Source organism: Leptonotus elevatus, chromosome 1 (genome assembly GCF_054856555.1).
Source record: "Leptonotus elevatus isolate MCC_2025b chromosome 1, RoL_Lele_1.0, whole genome shotgun sequence".
In the NCBI taxonomy this organism is placed as follows: Eukaryota; Metazoa; Chordata; class Actinopteri; order Syngnathiformes; family Syngnathidae; genus Leptonotus; species Leptonotus elevatus.
In genome coordinates this window covers 55306538-55329629 of record NC_141239.1, presented here as the reverse complement: position 1 = coordinate 55329629, position 23092 = coordinate 55306538, and the positions used below count along the sequence as shown (strand labels likewise).

The 23092-nt window shown below is 40.0% G+C and overlaps 3 protein-coding genes across 8 annotated transcripts in view; all 3 read right to left on the bottom strand.

Annotated features, from left to right (window-relative positions):
• The window catches only part of hoxb3a (homeobox B3a), a 44219-nt gene extending 33011 nt beyond the window's left edge, over positions 1–11208 (bottom strand). For 3 of the 6 annotated variants that reach the window (XM_086070480.1, XM_086070487.1, XM_086070495.1), the window contains exon 1: positions 11036–11208. In XM_086070480.1, coding sequence (XP_085926606.1) covers positions 11036–11208 — 173 coding nt within the window. Of the gene's footprint in view, positions 1–2244; positions 2493–2569; positions 2673–11035 lie in introns of those variants that run through there. The other 3 variants (XM_086070503.1, XM_086070517.1, XM_086070510.1) reach the window with 2 other exon arrangements.
• Positions 4146–7495, bottom strand: hoxb4a (homeobox B4a). Its single transcript, XM_086070655.1, has 2 exons — positions 6981–7495; positions 4146–5793 (listed from the first exon to the last, which is right to left on the bottom strand). The coding sequence occupies exons 1-2, from the start codon at positions 7378–7380 to the stop codon at positions 5519–5521; spliced, it is 675 nt and encodes a 224-aa protein (XP_085926781.1). The 5' UTR covers positions 7381–7495; the 3' UTR covers positions 4146–5518.
• Positions 11209–19546: 8338 nt separating the features above from the next.
• Positions 19547–22105, bottom strand: LOC147184696 (homeobox protein Hox-B5a-like). The gene is made up of 2 exons (XM_086070595.1): positions 21294–22105; positions 19547–20379 (listed from the first exon to the last, which is right to left on the bottom strand). Exons 1-2 carry the CDS (start codon positions 21946–21948, stop codon positions 20132–20134), a joined length of 903 nt encoding a protein of 300 aa, XP_085926721.1. The 5' UTR covers positions 21949–22105; the 3' UTR covers positions 19547–20131.
• Between the last annotated feature and the right edge of the window lie 987 nt (positions 22106–23092).

Below are 23092 nucleotides of genomic sequence, written 5' to 3'. Positions count from 1 at the left end.
CTACAAAGCTAGCGCCATTGCAACACACCAAATTAAAATAGAGAAACTACTAAATGAGCTTATGTAAGTCAAACAATTGTATCTACAACACAGTGGACTCTGTGCAAAAAACATTTGGGATGTAAATTTTTGGTTTCTTACCTGAAAAATGTTTGGGGGAGGGGTTCTAGAACAGACAGTTTGCAACTCAGAAGCATGAATCTTCACCAGTAACATTACATTGCAAGTGGGCATAGACTGTAATTGATGATGTCACACTATTTCATGTCTGATTGGTCAAACTAAGAGTGTTACAACTATCCCTTTTCCCTTTCTATTTACTAACCCTTACAACACCACCGGTCTCCCCTACAAAGCTCTCCAAAGTGTTCCTTAGCTACTTCACGTTTCAGTATCGCAAATGTTCATTTGTGACCAATTTGTTACATTTGTAACCCGAATTCTGGTTAAGGTAGGCCTATGAGCCATTTCAAGCCATTTTCACATCACAACACAGCAAAAAGTGAGGAATATACTTTAGAAAGAAATAACCAGAGGTGCCAAATCCAGTTCCAGAAAGTAAAAACCCTGCCGCAGTTTGGCTTTTGTCCCAGGTGCGAGCTAGCCAATTCCCTAGCTAGCTCCCATGGTGCTCGTTTACCTGCTAGGGAGCTAGCTAGCATCGATGGCTTAGCCAAACTTTGGCAGGCTTTTTAACTTTCTGGACCTGGATTTCCCACCTCTGGATCAACAAGTCAAATCGATTTAGGTGTACGTGCATCTCTAGTGAAGGACGATTCTGTAAGATTATATTTTCCGATTTAAATTGGTTATCGTTACATCCCTGAAGGCCTATATGTGTGGAAAACTGTTTAAAAACCTGTTTATTCCTTGGCTTTAAAAATACGCACATTTCTGCCCTTGTAGTCTATCGTTTTACTTGTTAATTGTAGTAAAACATTTTATTGCTTTGATTATTTTAGTTCAATGTTTAATTATCTATTTATTTGGTTTTCAGTTCGTTTTTATGCAGGCCTATAAGCAACTTGTTTCAGCTGCGGTTGTCTTTCAAAGTGCTCTATAAATAAAGTTGACATTATGTCTTTTTTTATCAACTGTATATGTGTGCAAATAGTTATTTATCAATCTAGCCGCGAAGGTCACCTGAATCTGACCCCCCTTTTACCCCCTAAAGGTGATTGGCTTCCATGGCAGTTTGTCTCTGACTGCCCGCGGTTTACAGTGCTTTAAAACTTGGCATGTTACGACTAAGGGGCCAGGGGGCTCGGCAGGTCTGGGAATGTCCGAATAAGCGGAGGATGCAGAGCTCTTGCGAGGTCAAGGCGGGTAACATAGGGAGGGGGCTAACCACAGGTCAGCCGCTTGCTTCAGAGTCACTCGACCTCATCGGTCAGAAAAACGTGTCCCCTGTTTGAACTCATTCTGGCCGCGGCCCCCGTACGACCGACCATCAATCCACAACACACTGCGCTGCCTTTCGGTGTAGCAACTGCATATTTTTCCATTTGTTTCTCTCGCTTCTCCGAGCGTTGAATTTAGCCGTCAATAGCTTCCACCCCCTTGAGACAGACCAGAGCTTCTGCCCTTTTATTTCTAATCCAGCTCAGATTGATTTATTTTGGGGTCAAGCGGCAGCTTTGCTCAATAGATAACAGAGGCCTAAGAAAGCCGGGCCCGCGATCGTTTAAGTCATTTAAAACAACAACAACAATGTAATCGTTTTTCCTCCTTGGCCTTAGAAAGTATAGCTAACCACTAACCAGCATCAATTTGTTATGTTTTGTTTTCAATTTTAATTTTTTTGCATTTGTATTTCTGTTTAGGCCTTTCTGGTTAGGCCAACATATGTTTAAAAATCGTAATTTAACACATGCAAGAAGAGGCATATTACGCAATAAAACAGATGTAAAAACACCTACAGGCCCATGTGAGTGGCAAACAAATGTAGAAGTGACGCTTTGACGCAAAGGTGGGCGTGCACATGTTATATAAACACAGAAGGAACAAGAAAAACACCACCACCACCATAGGCCGCAGTCTGTAGCCTATACAGAAAAGCGCACGCGCACGCGCACTCAGACGAGCACAGGCGCGCAAACCCAAAGCCCCAACCGTGATTCCTCGAATTCTACCAAATGCACACAGGGCAATAAAACCATTAAAATGCCACCGAGTCGTCACTGAACAAACAAGAGAACCAAAATACGAAAGCGGAGATGTTAAAAAGGAATTTCTAGGCCTTACCCCGTTTTTGAAAGTCTTCTCCATATAGACTTCCCTATATGTGTCTTCTTTCCAATGAGCAGGAACACTGTTTTTCTTTCTTAAGCTCTCGAAGGGCGTAAAAATAGCCCCTGAATGAATGGCTCTAAAAAGTGTTCTTTCTTGAGTGTTAAGTGTGTGTTGGAGGAGGGGGTTTTCTTCCAAGACGTTTTCTTTCTTTTTTCTTCTGTTCCTCTGTTCCGTGGCCCCTCGCACCTCCTGACAGAAGGCTGCGATATGACAATAGAAAAAGAAGACGCTTTAAGAAGAACAAGTGATTAATGATTGTTTCTTGTATAATTCTCACATTTTTCTTCTCGGAGCCGTCCTCTCTCTACTGTTTCCCAATAATGGTGGTGAACGTTTCACAGGGCGAGGGCATCCTCACGAAAATACACCCTCGTTAAAAAAAAGCAACAGAAGGTCCCGCTGATATGAGCTTGAAAACTAAATGCTTCTAATCGCACTATGCAAATATGAACATTCATTTTATGACTGAATAAAATATAGGCATGTTTATGCAGAATATATTTTTGACATGGTATATTTTCAATGCATAAATTGTGTTTTGACAAGTAGTATAAAGCACGGAGATGAAAAGTATTTGAAGCAGAATGCTATTAGTGCGTTCAGTGTGTTCAGTTACACGAGCTTGTACATGGCGCAGGACAGGTGCGTAAAGATGCAAGCGGAATCCAAGTATATGAGACACTATTCTAATTTGTTTTGTTGGCCATTCGAACACATGTACGCGTACAATTTGATACGGGGCGTGTTTTTTGCGCTCCAATAGACTTTCATAAATGGAAGAAAATAGATAAATGGGCAGAGGGAGTCTCTCTGGCAAGAGGCCCGCGGAGAAATCAGCCAACATGTAATGGGGAATCTTCTCTGGGCTGAGGAATACGAGTGGACCAATTTGGGGGGCACATTTTTAGTTTAAAGTTCATCGAGAGGAATGCTATTTTCTCGCCCCACACCCTCTCTTGCTATTTATTTTTCGATACCTGCTCTAGAAGAAAATTAGAATTAATATGGGAGCCGAGCCTTACAAAAGAAGCCATTCGTCTTGTTGATTATCTATTTGCTTGTCAGGGTTTGAGCTATGATGCTGACTCTCTCCCTTTTTTACATTACAGGAGGCGGGGAAGGGGGGGATAAAACACACATGCGCAATAACGCTTATATTGGGAACAATATAGTAAAAGGTTCTGCAGAAATTATATTCATTAACACATTTTTTATGTATGAAGACCACAACCAAATAATTTTTTCCTTAATCCAAAACGAAATGGTCCCATATTCAGTGTGTCATTGTGCTGCACACTGCCGTTAAATTAACGGGGGGAAGGGAGCGAGACAGAGGGACGCTTTGTGATTTAAAACAAGATTACAGGACGTAATGTACCAAGATCACGAGCAGCAAGGCAAAATTAATCATCGTGAGCCCCTGATTTCTCAAGACAATTCGCGTTTTGTTTTTGCTGGGGAAATCATACTGAACAATAGTATTTTATGCACATCTTTCAACATCACATTTGCTTCAGATGACAGCTGTCAAGGCAAAGCCGAAGTTTATTCCATTTTTAAAACCAATGTGAAATAATAATCAAGGGAACATATGAGAAAATAAAATTGTAACTTCTGAGAAGAAAATAGAGCATATTGGAAAACAACGCATTTCCATACATGTATTTATTTTGTATTTACAAATCGTATAGCAAGGTAAGACAACACAGATGCAACATACAATATTGTGAGGTAATACGTGCAACACTGTCACTATTATTATTATTATTATTATTATTATTATTATTATTATTATTATTATTATTATTATTATTATTATTATTATTATTATTATTACTATTATTATTATTATTAGTAGTAGTAGTAGTAGTAGTAGTAGTAGTAGTATTATTAGTTTTAGTATTATTATTATTATTAATAACAATAAAAACATATCTTTGGAATGTAAATAAAATAGCATAATAAAAGTAACAGTTGTGATAATTGACATAAAAATTTGCGCGTATTTAGAAAAAATCGTTCTGACCTGCAATAAAGGGTTCCTTATTTTTTGTTATGTCTCTGAATAGAGCAATATGATATTATTATATTTTGAAAAGGTCAAAGGATCTCAACAGAACATTTCGTTGCAATTCATATTTGCAGCATGTCCTCTATACAACTCGTCTTATATTACCCCGAATTAGAATGCTTGAAAATGCGTAACTTCATTGAATGATGTAAGAAAACGTTGCCAAAGTGCAGCTGAGGTCATTTTCTATAGTGCTGTATTTGTAGTGCGTATACTTTGGGCATATTTTGCAATTTAAAAAATCCTTTGGATTTACTTAATTCAAACATATGCATCGGTTGCACATGATTCAAATGTGTTAGACTAACATATTTATTTAAAAATGTATTTATAGTTATTTCAGTTTACATATTAATCATGTGCAACCGACTTTTTTGTATGAAAAGTGTCTGGGCATCTGCTAAACTGTCATAGTCTATTTCTGCTCTTCTGTTTGACATATCAGAAAAGAGCGCTCCTTGTCATTGTCGTAACAAAACGTAAACCATTTGCGAGCAATGCTGAGCATTGGAAACGAAATGAAACAATCAAAAGTCTATTTTTGGTCAATAAATATCATATACATATTGATCGCTTTTCTTAAACAAAACAAAACAAGTGTTGGGTTTGGGAAGAAAGGACTTAGCCTATTTTACTGTATATTTACAGTGTGTTACTATCTATATCTTGATAGAAAGATAGCTTGGTTACATTGCGTGTTGCATCGTTGGCTTGTAACAACTGTCAAAACGGCAGAATTGCGTTTAGTCCCATTCCCATTCATTCACTGATTTATCTTTACAGCCACTGAATGAACTAATTGTTCCGAATTTGACGTTATGGAATATTTTCCTGTGTAATCGAGTGTTTTGATAGGCTATAATTTAAGGGTGAATCAACACAAAACATGATGCTTTGGAAATGTAATTAAGGTGGGACATAATCGATTTGCATCTTCTTTCAGTCAACTTAATTGTCGAGAGTTTTAGTGAAAGGTGAACTCCCACAACGCCATAATGTGAAACATCGCTGACGATGTACAGGCTAAAAGGCTTTCAAGTCAGTGAAGGTTATTCCGGTCCACAGTTTGTTTTGTTTTTTTATCTACAGCTTCATTGGTTTGGATGGCAGTTATGCGGCAAAGAGCAGATGCATGGGCTCGATTTCTGCACGTGGTCAAGTGGAGCCAGTTAAAGCTTGGGCGTTTGCGTTATTCCCAGAGCGAACCTTGGTGTTGGGCAATTTATGGTCCTTCTTCCATTTCATTCGTCGGTTCTGGAACCAGATTTTGATCTGGCGCTCTGACAGACACAGTGTGTGCGCTATCTCCACCCTGCGCCTGCGCGTCAGGTATCGGCTGTAGTGAAACTCCTTCTCAAGTTCCAGAACCTGCTGGCGGGTGTAAGCTGTCCGACAGCGCTTCGGCTCGCCTCCTGTGTAGTTTGAACTCACTGCGAGAGAAGAAAGGAACCTGTTACTGCAGCAATCAGAAAAATAATGATCGTCATCGTCATCATCATCATCATCATCATCATCATCATCATCATCATCATCATCATCATCATCATCATCGTCATCATCATCATAATACAGTGCAGACGGTCTCCAGACGGAGCTGTAGTGGTGGGGGTTACAAATAAAAATGTTAGAATTCGGGCCAATTAAAATATTATGATTCTAAATATTAATACTGGTATAATGACACAAATTCATTTATATTGATAAAAAAACAACTGTTTCTGCGGATAGCCTTTGTGGTCACGTGCTCTTGAATGCTCCCCTGACACAGTGACAAAAGATGTTTCGATTTGACACAAAACTGAAGGCTAAATGTAGCCGACATTTTGTGCAAGAGCTATGCCATCTGACCATGCATGGAAACAGATTATCTGAATTTGGTTTTGATTTTGATGATGGGATAAACAAAGGAAGCACAGTCACGACGCAGTGCAGAGACTGTCCTCCTCTCGTTTAAATTGGAGGACATGGTAGGGGCGTTGATTGTCTGCCTTGGCATAAAGGTGCAGTGTGCGATCATGACTACAATAATATTGTTTAAATCTCATTACATTATAGCTGCCCTGTGTTTCCAGACATTGGCTAACATCGTGGAAAGAACAAGCCGCGTGTACAGACAGCCATGCAGGCAACGACAACACTGAAAAGATATAATAGATGGCGGTATTTGCCTCTGCATTAGTGTTTTACGGCGAGCTCCATAAACAGGAATATTTCAGCGGCCATAAAACTTGCCCTCCCCTGGATCATGGAGTGGGGAAGGAAGGCTCGACAGTGTGGAGCGCACAGTTTATACAAACCTACCACTTAAAATCAAATTACCACAGCATAAAACCTAACTTATGAGTTCAGTCTGGGTTGTCATAAAGCAAGGACTCGAGCCTGAGATCGGACTTCAAAAAGGCACTTCAGCGTAGAGGTGTAATAAAAATTTATGGAGGGTGTAATTATGTTGGCCGTGAAAACAGACGATCATAAATCTCCAAGGACCACTATAGTCGAAGTCGAACCGAGACGAAGCCGTAGATTGTGACCGTGGACACCAAGACGATAGCGAGCGTGGACTTGGACTAGAGATCAAGAGAGCGAGAAGGAAGTTTGTATGCACTGCAACACTTACCAATGTTTACATGGACTTTCTTCATCCACGGATACACCACGGGGTCCTTTTTAGTGTTTGCGGGTGAAAACGTGTTTTGGACGTGAGGCGGCTCCTCACGCGACAGAGGCGGGCTGGGTGTCACCGAGTCCCGGTCCAGTTCAACTCCCATCTGCGGTATGACGAGGTCGCGAGGGGGCATCGCCGCCGAAGCGGGCTGACAATGCGCGTGCTGCGGCTCCGCTCGCTGCTGGTGATGGTAGAGAGCAGAGTCCGGGTGAAAGGAGACGGGCTCGTGTCTTTGGGTGCCGTAATAGTCCGGAGAGTTGCTGGGAAGGTAGTCGCTATGTGAGTACTCCTCGCAGGGTGGAAATTTAGGGTCCACATAGTTGGAGTTGATCAAATAGGAGCTCATGACCATTAACGCCACTCGTTATGTGGAATTGAAGCTAATATATAACTTAAATTTATATCTCATCCCTTTACTCGTCGGTCATTCCTGTTCCGCTGAACCCTCTCTGTCAAGTGAACAAAGTTAAGCGGCCACGTGACAAATGCGAGCCAATGGGACACGAGCAAGGACGCGCTGTGGACAAGGAAATTAGATTAAGTGTACACACGGCCTGTGTGCTCTCGTTCTTCTCCCTCTTCGATCCCACCTCATGCATGCTGCCCTCCCACCTCAACATGACATGCCTCCAAAGAGAAGCAGCACTATAACAGGACATCGTTCAACTTCAACAAAATCACGAGTTTCCAGCAAATTCTTGGAAATGTGCGTCACAGAGAATTCATTGATCCTTTATTGCCATGTGAACATAGTCTATCATTGTTTTCCTATTAATTCATTATTTGTAAGTAACTGATAATGCATAGGAGAATGACAATGGCATAGACTCTTCTTGTACGGCCACCCAAAAGCAGTGTCTGTTAGAGAAAATTCATCAACCAATAAAGATTACATTGCCTCTTCAATCGCTTGAAGACCTTTTCATTAGCAACAAGTCGGCGTTCTTTCCTTTCGTTTGTGCTCTTTCTGTTTACCTGTTAAACTGGCGCACGCACACTCACATGCACGCGCACATATTAATATTCCTGACACGGTTAATGCACACCACATTTCAATGTCTGCAAAGCTTCAGTTTTCCAGTCCCTATATTTAGCCCTCAATATAGCCATGAATATTGATGTACAACATGTAGCCATATACTAATGCCACATTTAGGAATAATATTTTATATGCATGTACCAATAAAACTAGGCCTAATAATAAAAGAACATTATGGAGTATCAATAATTGCAGAATAACGTTTTAATGTGTCTCCAAATGCTATTTCATTTCACATGATGGAGACATACAACTCCTTTGTTTCAAGAAAATCGACTGTTCAGAGCGCCTCACAGACACACACATAACCCCCCCCCCCCCCCCACATACATGAGAAATACAGTCGGTCATTTTTCAACAAGACAAATCATTAATAAAGTGTACCGCGGGAAGGCCTGTGGAATATTAAAGTGGTGTATAATTGAATAAAGTTTAAAAAGAAACAAGAACAAAAAATTATTCATAATTGGAAGGATTTTTCACCCCCCCCCCCCCCCCCACACACACACACACACAAAAAACGCTGGACAAATATAATTGACAAATCACTTGCGACCTAAAGGCCTCCGTTGGTGGCAAATTATCTCAAACTCGAGATAATAGTGAGAGCTATTCTCACAGTGTCCATCGATGCCGTCGTGTATAAATCTACTATATACTCCCCTAGAAGCGAATTTGTGATTGCTTTGAAGAATTTCACACAAATCCGGATCTACAGGGTAGATATAGAAGACAGGTTCTCTTCGGCAGCGTCAAATGATAATTAGTATTCTCAACTGAAGACTCTTACGTGTGTGTGTGTATGTGTACGCCTACACTTTTTGTGCTGTTCTGAACTTTAATCATATGTTGTCCACGAGATTCTGATAAATTGCTCGCTTCCGTGTCACCATGCACTGCCTCAGTCTCATCAAACACAAACTAAATCATCAGGCCCGGGGGTTGCATTTTACCAGGCTGACACAGTAAACAATAATACGTAATTATAGCCCGTAATACAAAGCAAATAGCAAGGAAAAAAATTAATTATAATAGTAGGCTAATTGTTTAAGTATAATGTATTTATTAATCAAACAAAGAAACATTTTACATGCATTTTTATTATGTTGCAATAATAATAATAATTATAATTGTTTATTATCATTATTATTATTATTATTATTATTATTATTATTGCAACATTATTATTATTATTGATTAATAATTACATTATACTTAAACAATTAGCCTACTATTATAATAATAATGATAATAAACTATTATTATTATTATATATTATATATACAATACATCACTGAACTGAAAATACCCACGCACACACCGCGCCCTCTACCCGCCCTTTCATTTTTTCAGTGCACAAAATCAGCCATTTTACTATTCTATTCTATTCTATTCTATTCTATTCTATTCTATTCCCAGGTGCGGGCACATTCACCTTGACCTCCCACTCTGCCATCATCGCAGGTATCGATCAAGGTGCTGTGACACTTCCCCTGCCTATGTCAAGTTTGTCAGCAACAGCTTTTGTTTAGGCTGCACAGCGCAGTTCACATAGAGGTCGGTTTGTTACCAGAGTCCCTCAGAAGCCCAACCTACTATCCAAACATGCCTCCAAACATGACATGAATACAACAACAAAAAACGGAATTTAAAAAACGTATTTAATCCGTACGATATTTATTGGTGTTATTATGTTTTATGCTATTAATATGATATAATTCATAAAAAATAAAACGACATCATTAGTGAGGTCACATCCTTTTGTATGTTCTTAATGCAAAAACATACAGAAGCTCTTGTAACTTGACCCGTATACACAGATAGACACAATTTTTAAAAATAATTTTCTGCAAAAAGAGCTCTGAAATGACGGTATTATTTGCAATTTACAATTTATTCCTATAGCGCCTATATGGAGAAGATGGCCTTTGTTAATACGAACCTGCATGCTGCTTAAATGCAAAACAATTTTTTGGTCCTATATTGTGTTGTATCTGGCAACAGTAGCTATCAATCTTTGAAAACAATTTTAAATTTATTTTCTACAAATCTCTCTCTCTTTAATATATATATATATGTATATATATATATATATATATGTATATATATATATATATATATATATATATATATATATATATATATATATATATATATATATATATATATATATATATCGGAGATGCGTATGAACATATAACAACAACGTATTATATTACTTTTTAGCAGGCTACTTGATTCTTTAAGCCAAGGAAGATGTGTGTGTGTGTGTGCGTGCGTGCGTGCATGCGTGTGTGTGTGTGTGTGTGTGTGTGTGTGTGTGTGTAGGCTACGTATGTGCTTATTATTTATATCCAAGTCATTAAAGTTACATACTAAGTAAAATCTAAATTAATATAATACAGTGAAAAGAGACAGAATGGCTCTTATATGTAAAAACAGTTGTCAATGTTTTGAAATATTATCAAGAGGACAAAGCAGGGGCAACGGAAAATAAGAAAAATGCAGCTTACGCATGTGATTTGAAAAATAAACCCCATTCCCAGTTCTTTTGTTATGCCGAGTGAAAGGAAGAAAATGAAAAAAATTTAAATTCTAAGGCCAGGGAAATATATCAACGCGCAAATAGCCGCAAACCATTAGCCTATAGAAAATAAATAAATAAAATAACATACGAAACATGACATATAAAACATTCTTGTTTGGGATTAAAATGAATAGGGGCGTGGAAATGAATTTTTAGCCCTGTATGTAACACAATGGTGGTTGCGCGTGGGGGAAATTAAACTCACAGCTATACATTGTAATTAATTGCAAGACACCACAGCTGTGCGCCGTAGAAGGATCTGCAGCACGTGATATACCCTCTCGCCACCTGCACCACCTGATCCACGCATGCAGGCACACAAACACTAACGACAAGAGGGGATATCCCCACCCTCCCTCCAACAAGACTCTCGATACTCACTGTTGTGTAGCTCTCCAATCCGGCTCCGCGTTTAGCCAATTTCCATCCTCTTGCTCCATTTTTTTTGTCTTTTTGAAGGGGGGTACGGGGGTGGGGTTCATTTTGTCGACAAAGGCAACTCCGGTATTCTCAGCATGCTTTCTCTGCCATCCATTGAGACGGTCCGTCGACATCTCCAGGTGTCAACAAACTGGAAGGAGAGATGGGAATTCGCTGTAATTTCCCACACTGCACTCAGTCCCACAAGCGCACAGAGAATATTCTTCAGTATAGCCGCCAGAACAGACTGTAAAAAATAACATTGAAAACGTCCTGTTGATGATATTCCAGGAGCATCGCGACACCACCACATGATTCTCCCGTAGTGTACAACATGTGACGCGATCGCCATTTAGGACCGGGTACAGGTCTGGCAGGTTCCTTGCAGTATTTGCTAGCTATTAATGCAAGCTGGGGCTCAGGGCTGCTGAATGTGTGCTCTCCAAAGCATTCACTCACATCGTGCGTGCGTGCGTGCGTGCGTGTGCGTGTGTGTACTGAAGTTTTCCAATTAATCTGCCGGTAAGGCACACGCTTTGTTAAACGGGCGAGGCTCGTCCCCTGTTTTCAACGTCATGGTGACTACTGACCTCCCGTTCACCCCGAAAAAAAACCAACCCTTTATTTCCCCCCACCTCTCTCCAGCCATCTCCGCCCCACCCTTCCATCGTCTGAACCCTTTCTTTCTGCCACTTATCAAATCTCTCTCGCATACTCCTTCGTTCTGCATTGTGATTTTCGCTCACTCTGTCATAGCAAATTGAGTTGGGAGTCATTAATTTGAAGAAAAATGGCCGATGGCTGCGGTGGGGGCTAGTCTTTATATCGCTCTCTAAAACAGATTTGTCTTCTCTTCGAATGTCGTTTCTCATTTCCTTTTGTCGTGAAACAATTAATGACACACGATAGCTTTAGATTCGTGCAGAAAAATGAGAAAATATTTATAAGGGGGGAAAAAAACATTAATTGTGCTGAAATAAAAAAATATATATCAAGTGCACATCTTAAAAATCTCTGGAGGATTTGAATTTATTTATTTATTTATTTATTTATTTATTTATTTATTTATTTATTTATTTATTTATTTATTTATTTATTTATTAGTTTGTTTGTTTATTTATTTATCTATTAACATATAATACTTTTTACTGGGATTCAAATCGATTAATGGGCAGATGTGCACATGGTGCTTATAACCTAAGAAAAAAACGCCCATTGATTGGTTATCACTCAGGCTGCATGACAGGGAGATCCGACCTAAACCCATGTGGTGAACTCGGGATGAACCAAGAGGAAAGACGGCGTCCAGATGCAATGTATACTTTTAGCAATGCATCCGACATTTTATAAATGAGGAAGCTGACTTGTTGGGCCAAGATACAGCGAATGAAGGCTGCAATTCAGTATTGTGTTCTCCTTATGCAAATAACTAACAATATTATACATATTCCAACACAAAAATCGGTTAGTTGGTGGATGCAGCTGCCATATGACTGAAAAGTATGTGTGAAGTCAAATAATTTTTTATGATTTCTTAATAATGAATCAGAAAAATACACAGTACATTCTGTAGAGTAAATTTGACATATTAACAGTGTGACCAAATAGACTCACTCAGTTTTAGAGTAATATTTACACTTGGAAGAGAGTAAAATAAAGAATTGAAAGACAGCCAATCCACTAACCTGAGCCACGCAGCTCCTGCTATGTGCTAGTAAATAACTCGGATCAGCTGGAATCTTCCTAACTCCAAGACCAAAATTTATGTTTATGATCACCTCTTGGATAAAAGCAAACAGTACGAGGAGCATAGCTCAGGTTGTGTGACAGTCTCCCAAACAGAAGGTCGTGAGTTTGTTCCTCAACCCGAGTGACTTTTATTTATTTTTTTCAATTCTTTATTTTACTCTCTAAGAAGTGTTCATTTTATTCTAAACTGAGTCTATTTGGTCCCACTCTTAATAGAGTTAAATTTAATACGATGTCTTTATTCAGTCATGTGTAATAAGAAACCAAATTACCCGCATCTCTCTTTGCATGAGATTCAGCACTCGGATTATCTGTACAGTCCACTTGAGTACATTACTACGACTACTACTACAAAAATAATTAGAATAAGAATAAGAATAAAAAACAAATAAAAATTAAAAAATTAAAAATCCAAAAAATAAATAAAATAAAAATATTAAAAAAAAATACATAAATAAAAAAATAAAAAAATAAAAACAAAATAAAATAAAAAAGAAGAAGAAGACTGTAATACTTGCTTTTAGGGGGAAATATGCATCTGCTTCATAAATTACAGCACACACCAAACCATCTCCATGTCACCCTATAGCTACCTTAGCTCTCTACATTCGACCCCTCAGTTTTACTTTCCATTCACCCCACACTCACTCACTCAATACATTGTCCCTAAAAAAGGAAGGTCATGTATTCACCTCTCATTTGCCTCCTGTCAGCGTTTCTGCCATCTACTCCATACCCTCCGATTTTTGTGTTTGACTTACAGCAATTGGCTTGGAGAAGAGTGCGATGCGAGGGCGGAACCCACGCACGACAGTAAACTTTTGACCCTTCAACTACTTGAACCTTCTGCTCCGGGCTGTAGTTGACACCCAGGAATTCTGCTCTGATAATAAGGTTGGGTGTTATAGTTCTATATAGGCGAAAAGCCGGGTGAAAAGAATGACTTGCGGCATTGCAAGGTTTTACATTGGAATGAGACCACCACCAAATTAAAGTCGATTTGAACGAGGGTCCAAATGAAACACGCTTATCTTCCACTCTGCACTTCACACTCCAAGATATAATTCAATACACACCTCTATTTACACTCCACTACACATCCAGCAACGTTCTGATGAGACTGACGTGTGGATTTTAACGGATATGGGAGGTTAGGCTCTTTGTAGTTTATGGACTGCATGGCTCATCTTTTCCTCCTGGTCTAAAGCGGTCTCTGGTGGCAGCGGGGGAGAGCTGCATCCTTTGGATATTCCTCAGAACAGATTTCCAGTATACCACCAAATTCATTGCAGGCCTATAAAGGATTGGATGGATTCGGGTGTCGTGGCGAGACTTCTTCAGGAGTGCCGTGAGAACATTTTCAATTTCACGTCATTTGCCTGAAAATTATTATTGAGTACTGCATTATGTTCATCTATCTATGCCCATAATGTCTATAGCAGAAGAATGAAAATGCTCTTCCATTAAATGGCAGAATAGCCTACCTGAGTACATCCACCTGTGGCCCTTTGAGTCCTGCAATATCAACTTCATCTTCAATTAAACAGACCCATCAGACAAGTAAATTTTTAATTGTTTTATTTTTAGAAAAGAGCATCATTATTTTAGTGTTTTTATTTTCTGTGAAATTTTCTTTCATGGTGGGGTCTACCGTGAAATTTTAGCTGTAGCTGCCTTTATAGGACCAATAAAGGGTGAGACACACTGCGTTTGCAAAATACAAATCGGCTACTAAATACTAGGTACTGTATTGAACATAACATCTGAAATTCATACGCCTATATCTTAAAGTACACATTGCCACCCGCACCAATAACTACCTGGTGTCTAGTTGTGAGCTCTCCTTTGTTTTACAAATCTGTGTGATGTATTTATCCAACTGGCCTGGGACGCAATTTGTTTGCCTGCGGTAAACTTCCTTTCCCTGTGACCTGGAAATTGGGAACATTGATGCACAAACAAAAGCAGTGAGTTGTTAGGGTATTTTCGTTCCTCCGTCTAAGTGACATGTACAAACACACACGGGAGGGGAGTTGATGAGCCTTTCCTCCCACGCCCGCGCATGTGCAGTGCGGCTGAGCCTGTCTGGTGACCTCGCAATGACTCTTGCTTGCTACATTATTCATGAGCCGTCATCAGACACAGTTCACAAAGCAATTCTACTGGAGCAGAATATTTAGAGCATGGTGTGTGTCATTGTGTTGGATTTGAAGTCATTTAAAAAAACTCCTCGAACGAATTATTAGAGTTTTTTGTGATTTGGATGCCCAAGCGCGCAATATAAGCGTAAACGATGCACGAACTTTCCAAAAAGGGTAAAAAAAATAAAATAAAAAAGACTGCAACACGACCAACATTCATTTCAGAGTCATGCCTGTATCTGCATGCAAGTCCCTCAAATGCAACAATACACTGATCACTCCTCCACAAAAGTGTCAAATTCCTAGACAAACACACACCTCTGCAATGCAAAGAAACAAGGGGCCAAGTCATATTTGTTACTCACCCCACGCGTCATCACCTGTGAGGGCCAAGTTAGCAGTGTGGACAGGCTCAAAGAAGCAAAATAGTTTATGCACATAATACAAATAATGGTGGAAAAGCAGCTCTGCTGGGTGGAGCTGCCTGTGTACACACACACACTCACACACACACACCCCAACACACACGCACGCACACGCACACACACACTCCACACTCTAAAGACAAAAGAGCTATACTGCTTCAACGCCTTCTCATGTCATGATCCTTCTTGCTTCAAAAATAGCTATTTGTGTCACAGGTTCATATACGGGCCTGCGCATGTGTGTGCGTGCGGGTGAGCGTGAGTCATTTGTTTCCGTGTATTTCGGTCCAAGGGGGTCGGAGATACCTGTTGTGGGGGGTTCTTTTTGAAAAGAGGAAGTAGGAATATAAAAGGAAAAGGGGAGATTTTGTCTTCCTGTTTACTGAAACGAAATTTCCTGGCACTCCTTATATATATATATATATATATAGGAGCACAGTGAAGAAACTAAAAGGGTGCGCTTGAGTCAAAATGTGAAGTGTATAGCCTAGACTAGAGCATGTTGTAAGCAGCAAAAATGTTAAAGAAAATAAAACATATAAAGTGTATTTTCAAGTATACACTATAGCCTATGTCAAGTTTAACATACTTGTTAGTCTGGTATAGAGAATATGTAAAGTCCACGACAGGCTAAAATGACATGGCCAAAAGTGTAGAAGCATTTAGAGGTAACAACTCAATTTGACTGAAGACTGCATGCACTGCATGTTTGCACAGACTAAGTTTATTGTTTCACTTCCATGCACCCCTTTTATCTTCTGTACGAATTGGAATGGTACGTAAACTGAGTTTGTTGGCTCTGTTGCGATTATTAAATTTCAATTAAAATCAAAGCACAAATTATAATTACAACTATAGTGATTAAATAACCGAGACTCCAATTGCTAGCATGTATAGCTCACAGAAATCAGAGTGGTCACCAATACACCAATAATTGACATGGTGGACATTTGCCGTAAACTGCGTCGGTGTAGGTCGTGCAACGTGACCGGTAGTCTCAGGGAGGCATCGGTTGAAACACTGGAAGTGATTTAAACAAACATTGATTGTAATTTACACTGAATAGTTACAGAGTAGGCCTAATACTGGATGAACATATCTTTTGAAATTACATTCTTTGTTTACAATTATTTAAAATGACTGAAGTAAGAAAATTGATGGATGGATGAATAGATGGATGGATGGATAGATGGATAGATGGATAGATGGATAGATGGATGGATGGATGGATGGATGGATGGATGAATGGATGGATGGATGGATGGATGGATGGATGGATGGATGGATGGATGGATGGATGGATGGATGGATGGAGGGATGGATAGAAGGATGGATGAATTTGTTTTTGTTTTTTTACATTTCATGTCAATTTTGTTTGGTCTTTAAGCAATTAAAATCATTGCCTAACAGTCACTTCTTGCATGATATATATACACTGTAACAATTTGACTGGAGAATTTACAAGAAATAACAGGCAAAAAAATTGCCAACTAATTCTTGTGAAATCTTATTTAATTACTGTGAAAATTTATTACAGTATATTAATGTATTTTTTACAACTATTTACTGTATATAAATTACAGTTACTTACTGTATTTACTTTTACAGCAATTTACTGTAATCTAGTTTACAACCGTTTCTTGTGAATGAATATTCATAATGTTCCATCCTACAATTTTCTTAACCGCTTATTCCTCAAAAGGGTCGCAGGGTTGCTGGAGTCTAACCCAGCTGGCGGGGTGCACCCTGAACTGGTTGCCAGCCAATCGCAGGGCACACAGAGACAAACAAACAATAATCTAGGGACAATTCAGAGCGCCCAATTAACCCGCCATGCATGTCTTTGGAATGTGGGAGACCAGAAAACCCACACAGATACGCCCAGACTCGATCTCTCACCCTCAGCACTGCGAGGCGACCGTGCTAACCATTCATTCACAATGCAGCCCTAGGTGTAAAATTAAACCTTGTTCTGCAGCCAAGTGCATAAATGAATGAGCTGTAATCCCTAGAGAAATGCGCTGTGAAGACGATGCATACTGCCCTCGCACTAAAATATTACTCACCAATTCCTTGATTTTTTGTCTTTGTCTTATATATATATATATATATATATATATATATATATATATATATATATATATATATATATATATATATATATATATATATATATATAACTGTTTTTTATGGTTTAAATTCACATTAAAGGCTATAGTGTAAATTATATATTGTGCACGCGCATGTAACGGCATTTAAGATGACCAAGCAAAACAACATCTTCGGATGCAACATAAATGTTAACTATACTGTTTATCTAAGATGATTAATTTCAACGGACCAACATGCCAGTCACAACCGACAGGCGCATGAAACTCAGGTAGTGAACTAACGTGAAACACTCAACTTTAAAGTTCATGCCATTATAAGAAGGCCTTGCTTTAAGGCCTACAATTTTGCTCAATTCCAGTTCACACGATGGCACATATATTGCTACACAACATATGTTCTCTGTGTTACAAATGTTTACTTACTACTGTGTTTGGTGGCAGTGAGAATCAATCATGTCGTGCACGGTATGCTGCATAATTAAGTCCCCATAAATTGAACGGATTCATACGGAATATTTCTCTAACACACACAGTGACATTGTAGTCAAACACGCCTGTCTTACTTTTCCCAAGCGACCAACGCATAAACAGTACTTACTTTGTGCCTTCTTCCCTTCCTCCTTCCGATTTTCCCAGCATTCACAGCGAACATGACCGAGCGAGCTACGGAGCCTGCGTGTGGACCCGAGCGGGAGCAGTGACCATCCTGAGTGCAGGCCTGTCTTCGCTATCCGCTATCCCTCCCTCTGCTGCTCTGTCTCTCTACATTACCGACCCATTTAGGATCCCCGAGAAGCAGTTAAACCGTCACTTGTTTTCTAGAATGTGAAATATATTGTATAATGTCAACTCCCCAAAACCATAAAACTAGCTTTATGGACCCCACGTGACCAGAGGGCAGCCAGTGAGCGGTATCAGTCTGAGGCCATGCAGGCCTGAACTTTACGATGTAACTCGAAGATAAAAAGCATTCATCTGTTTGACACAACATGTAAATGTCAAAGCTGCGTCCGTTTTTTTTTGAAAGCAGAGGATAGCTTGGAAATATCTCAATTCATGAGCATAGAACAGAGGCGGGAATAGCTCTTGTACTACGGATGATTCTCAAAGCAAGAAACAAAAGGAGACTGAAAGTATAGGCCTACATCAATCGGTGAGTTTTAAAGGTTTTGCATTTTACTGCCTCAACTGCAGCTACGTTCTCTAAAGTATAGCAGAATTTAGAGCAACTTGTTTTTTTCTCATATTTGAAAAGGAGATATGAAATTTGCCACTGCTCTGCGTGTGTTTGGAACACCTTGTTTGGTGACGGACAAGCTTTGGGCTGTGAAGCTGCTGGGGGAAGAGGTGCAGACTCTGGGGCAAGCAGGGTATTCAAGCAGTTAACAATTTCAACAGACTATAACGCCTTATTATTATTATGACTTTATTTCCAGGCGTAAAGTCCTCTGTTAGTATTTGATAGAACTCTCCACGTGCCATTACATCAGCTTAAAGTTATTTGCCGAAGGAGAGTGTGATGTGACTCCATCATGCATTTCGATCTAAGCCTGACCAGAGCAGTAGGCCTACTGCAAAATTAAAATAGCAGCCACATCAGTTTTGGAGCCAACCTCATGCAAAAGCGTGATGCTCCATTTGGGTATCGTCCACAATCTTCAATCTTATTCATGCCATAAATAAGATACATTGGTGGACGTTTGGTTCTTGTTTTTGGTTCTATTGGGTCAGAAGACACATCAGCAGTGGTTCAATTGCTTTATCAAACATCCCTTTACAAATGCCCTTTTTTGGTTGATACTGACAGAAAGGTAGTCATTTAACATATACTCCCTTGGTAATGATTGTGCTGTAATTTGCATTTTGTGTAGGATGGTAATACACAACTCAGCATGCAAAAATGTCAAAAATATATATATAAATTTTTTTTCACAATAAAACTCATCATTATTATTTCCCAGGTGCTAATAATGCACAGAAGCCATGCATTTAAAATACACTTTACTTACACATAGGTATACATAATTACAGTATTAATGCCAATAATAAACACTTAGATTTGAATTTACAGGACAAAATCACCGGAAGAGTTAGAAGTTTAACAATGCATTTAAACATGCACAACAACGAAAACTCCAGAGTAGATTTGAACATCGTTCAACTGTGGGGATATTGAGACTGTATTGGAAGTAAATGGCTGGAGGCTTAACTTAAAATAAACATCTTAAAATTTGAACTATGAGCACAAACAGTTTCCAACAAACAACAGGTATTAGAGACTGATGATTAAGACATGTATGCAAGGTTGTTGTTGTTTTTTTTGTGCCCTATCTCAAAGACGATTTGTTTTACCAAAATGACAACACATGCAAGTACCACATTAACATTTTAACATTGACCTAAAACACAGTTGCACCATAGAAGAAATTAAAGTGTGATGTTGGTTTATAGAGTACTGGGTCTCAAATAAAGTGTTATGGGCTATTTGTGTACTGAATACCGGATATGGATTTTATAGTCTGGTCCGGGGTCTTTTTGCCTTCTTTGTTGTCTTGGTATATTTTCCATTGATGAGATTATTGCCTAATGGAGGGACGATTTAAAATAAAAATGACCAGCCTATGCGAATTCCTAAGGTTGGAAGGCTGACATGGTAGTACCAAGGTTCATGCTTTTCAGTTTGTTGTCCTTCTTCCACTTCATCCTTCGATTTTGGAACCAGATTTTAATTTGGCGCTCGGTGAGGCAAAGCGTGTGAGCGATCTCGACCCGCCGCCTGCGAGTCAGATAGCGGTTGAAGTGAAACTCCTTCTCCAGCTCGAGCGTCTGGTAGCGGGTATACGCCGTCCGTGCACGTTTCCCGTCGGTGCCCGTCATATCTGAAGGTTGCGAAGCGGGAAAACGGAGGTCTGTTAGCACGTTATAAACTTTAATAGGAATAAATGCAAGACAATGGTTCACAATAAATTCACTTAAAACTGCATATAGGCCCATAGACGCATGCATATAAGGGAATTATTTGCACTATCTGTAAAATAAAAGGGCTGGGAACAACGGAATTATATTGCATTCTCTCCCAGACTAAAGGCCTCGCTTTATAATGTAATTTTCCTTCACTGTGACCCCATTTTTCCCCCAGTCGTTCCATGGGGGTGCTTCATCCAGCCCCGTCTTCTGCCTCACTTCCCTAATAAAGTGCCCACACGTAAAATAAAGCTTGCATTTTCAAAGCAGCAACCGTCCTCAAGCCTTGCTGGCATCAAGCCTTTTTGTCCTCTTTTCCCACCCGGCTGCGTCTTGTCTGCACTTCTCCCGTTGCTTTTATTGCCCGGCTTGTCGCTTTCTTGGCAGATTTACGACACTTTTGTGGAATTTTCTAAACTAAAAAGACGGGGGCAACGATTCGCATCGCTGTCTTCTAAATACAGACAATGAATAAATGAAAGCACAAAACGAATGCTTGAGGGTTAATAAAATGCATGCCTTGTTGATTTAGTATTCTATCACAAGTTAAGGATAAAAGCAAATCGTTGGAATAAGAAACATGGCGCCACCTACAATGTTACAAACGCCACATCGTTTGATTTTTTTTCTTACAATAAATATAAATCTATATTCTGGGGGATCTTGATGCAGGTTTCCCTGGTAGCAACAAGCCTGCAGCTGATCATAGACCTATAGCCTATGCACTGTTCAGTATTTTTAATTCAAAAAAAAAAAAAGTGTTATAGAAGCAAAGTGCACCGAGCACACTGCATCGCGGCTAACGCTGGAAAAATAAACACGCTTGTACCATGGCTAATGTGCAGTTTTCTCATCCAGGGGAATATCTGTGGAGACTCGCTGCCTGTCGTGCTCCCCGGGTTTGAGCCGCCCTCTTTTTTCTGTACATGCTGTGTTACGTGCTCGCCCCTGCCGGGGTTGTTGTGTTGCATTTCTTCCGCTTCTGCTGCGTTTTCGTTCAGCTCCGTGAACCGCTGTGTCGCTCCTCCGCCGGACACGGGTGAGGACAGGTTAAGGGCGCTTAACGGACCGCTTCCTGGTTGTTCGGAGAGGGGAGACGAGCTCCGACTACTCTGCTTACTGTCTCCGCAAGTTGACGAGATGGAGTCTCTCACAGAGGCGACGGAACAGCTGGACGACTGCCTGAAACTCCTCTCACTGTCCAGGGGGTTAAAGCTCCGAGAGCCACCAACGACCGAAGCTCTCCCGAAGTGTCCTTCGGTGTTTGAGTCGTTGGAGTTCCCCGCTCCCGGACTGGCGACCGTCAGGTCCATGCCATTGTAGCCATAGCCGTAAGAGCCAGTCGCATGGTGCATCGCGGCCGTGGAAGGATCCCTGTACGCCCCGCCGTTCAATGCATCGCTGCCGGGTCCATAATTTAGCAGTTGGTAGTCGGGGCCATTTGGGTAGCGCCCTGAGAACGAGTTTACAAAGTAAGAGCTCATTTAGGTTGCTTTGGAGAGCTGCGCTTAGAGTTTTAAATTCTAGGGTATCTTAATTTGTAGCAATTCCCGAGGTCCTTACTTTCATCGATTTATGATGTACAGTATATGAGTGAATTATGGCGATGAACTGTACTTGGGTTTTTAGCTATATGCGCCGTCCAAATATGGGGGTGGGGTGGTGAGTGTGTGTTTGAGGGAGTGGGTTGAGTAGGTAGGGCGGATGGGATGGGGAAGGGGGGTGGGGGCAGAGAGCTCATGGAAGCAGCACGTAGTTTTGTTGACCCGCCGTAAATTCTCCCAGATGACTTTGGATAGGTAATTCATGTTCGGAGGTTTCCAATGATAAAGACATGGGCGGGGGCAATCTCTCCCACCCTCCTTCTCTGTCACTCACACACACGCGCACACTGCACACTCGACTGCAGTTGAGCTCAGAGTGCCACCTACTGCTGTTTGGATTTATTGCAGAGATTAAAATGAAAGGGAAAATAACTTATCATTGGCCATCGATTTGGGAGCCTGCATACAATTAAAATATCAAGTCAACCAACCAAGGTAAATAATAAACGCGGACTTGTTTTTAATGCAAAGGAGTGAGGCAAATGTTTTTGGTTAACATGCTTTAATGTCATATTTGTTATTCAATCTTGAAGGTCTACATCAAATAAATATTCAGTCCGTCTTTCTTTTGGCCTTCTACCTCCCTCCATCCGCAAGATAGGGAAGAATGTTTAACCTGATTTTACCGCATTGGATGAGAATGTGTAGATTTATGATTAATTGATTTCCAAGGTGTGATGCAATTCAATGGCAAGCCTTCAAGTCCCTGGAGGTGGATCCTAACTAAACTGCATTCACGCTGTCATTCTGTCACTCTGTCATTCAACACAATGACGTGCACCTATAGTTAGAACAGACAGACAATAAAAAAAATATATAAAAAGTGTAATATGAACAAAACTAGTCAAAATCCTTGCCGTGTATAGGGCCAAGCTGCTGGAAATAGAATACTATCACGTAAAAATGAATTGTCAGCTATAAAATTATTTTTTCAAGTTTGGATATCCCAGACTTATCCATGGACTAATAAACATGTTTTGAAGTATAAAGTAACATGTAATCATCGTGGTGCATTAGATGTTGC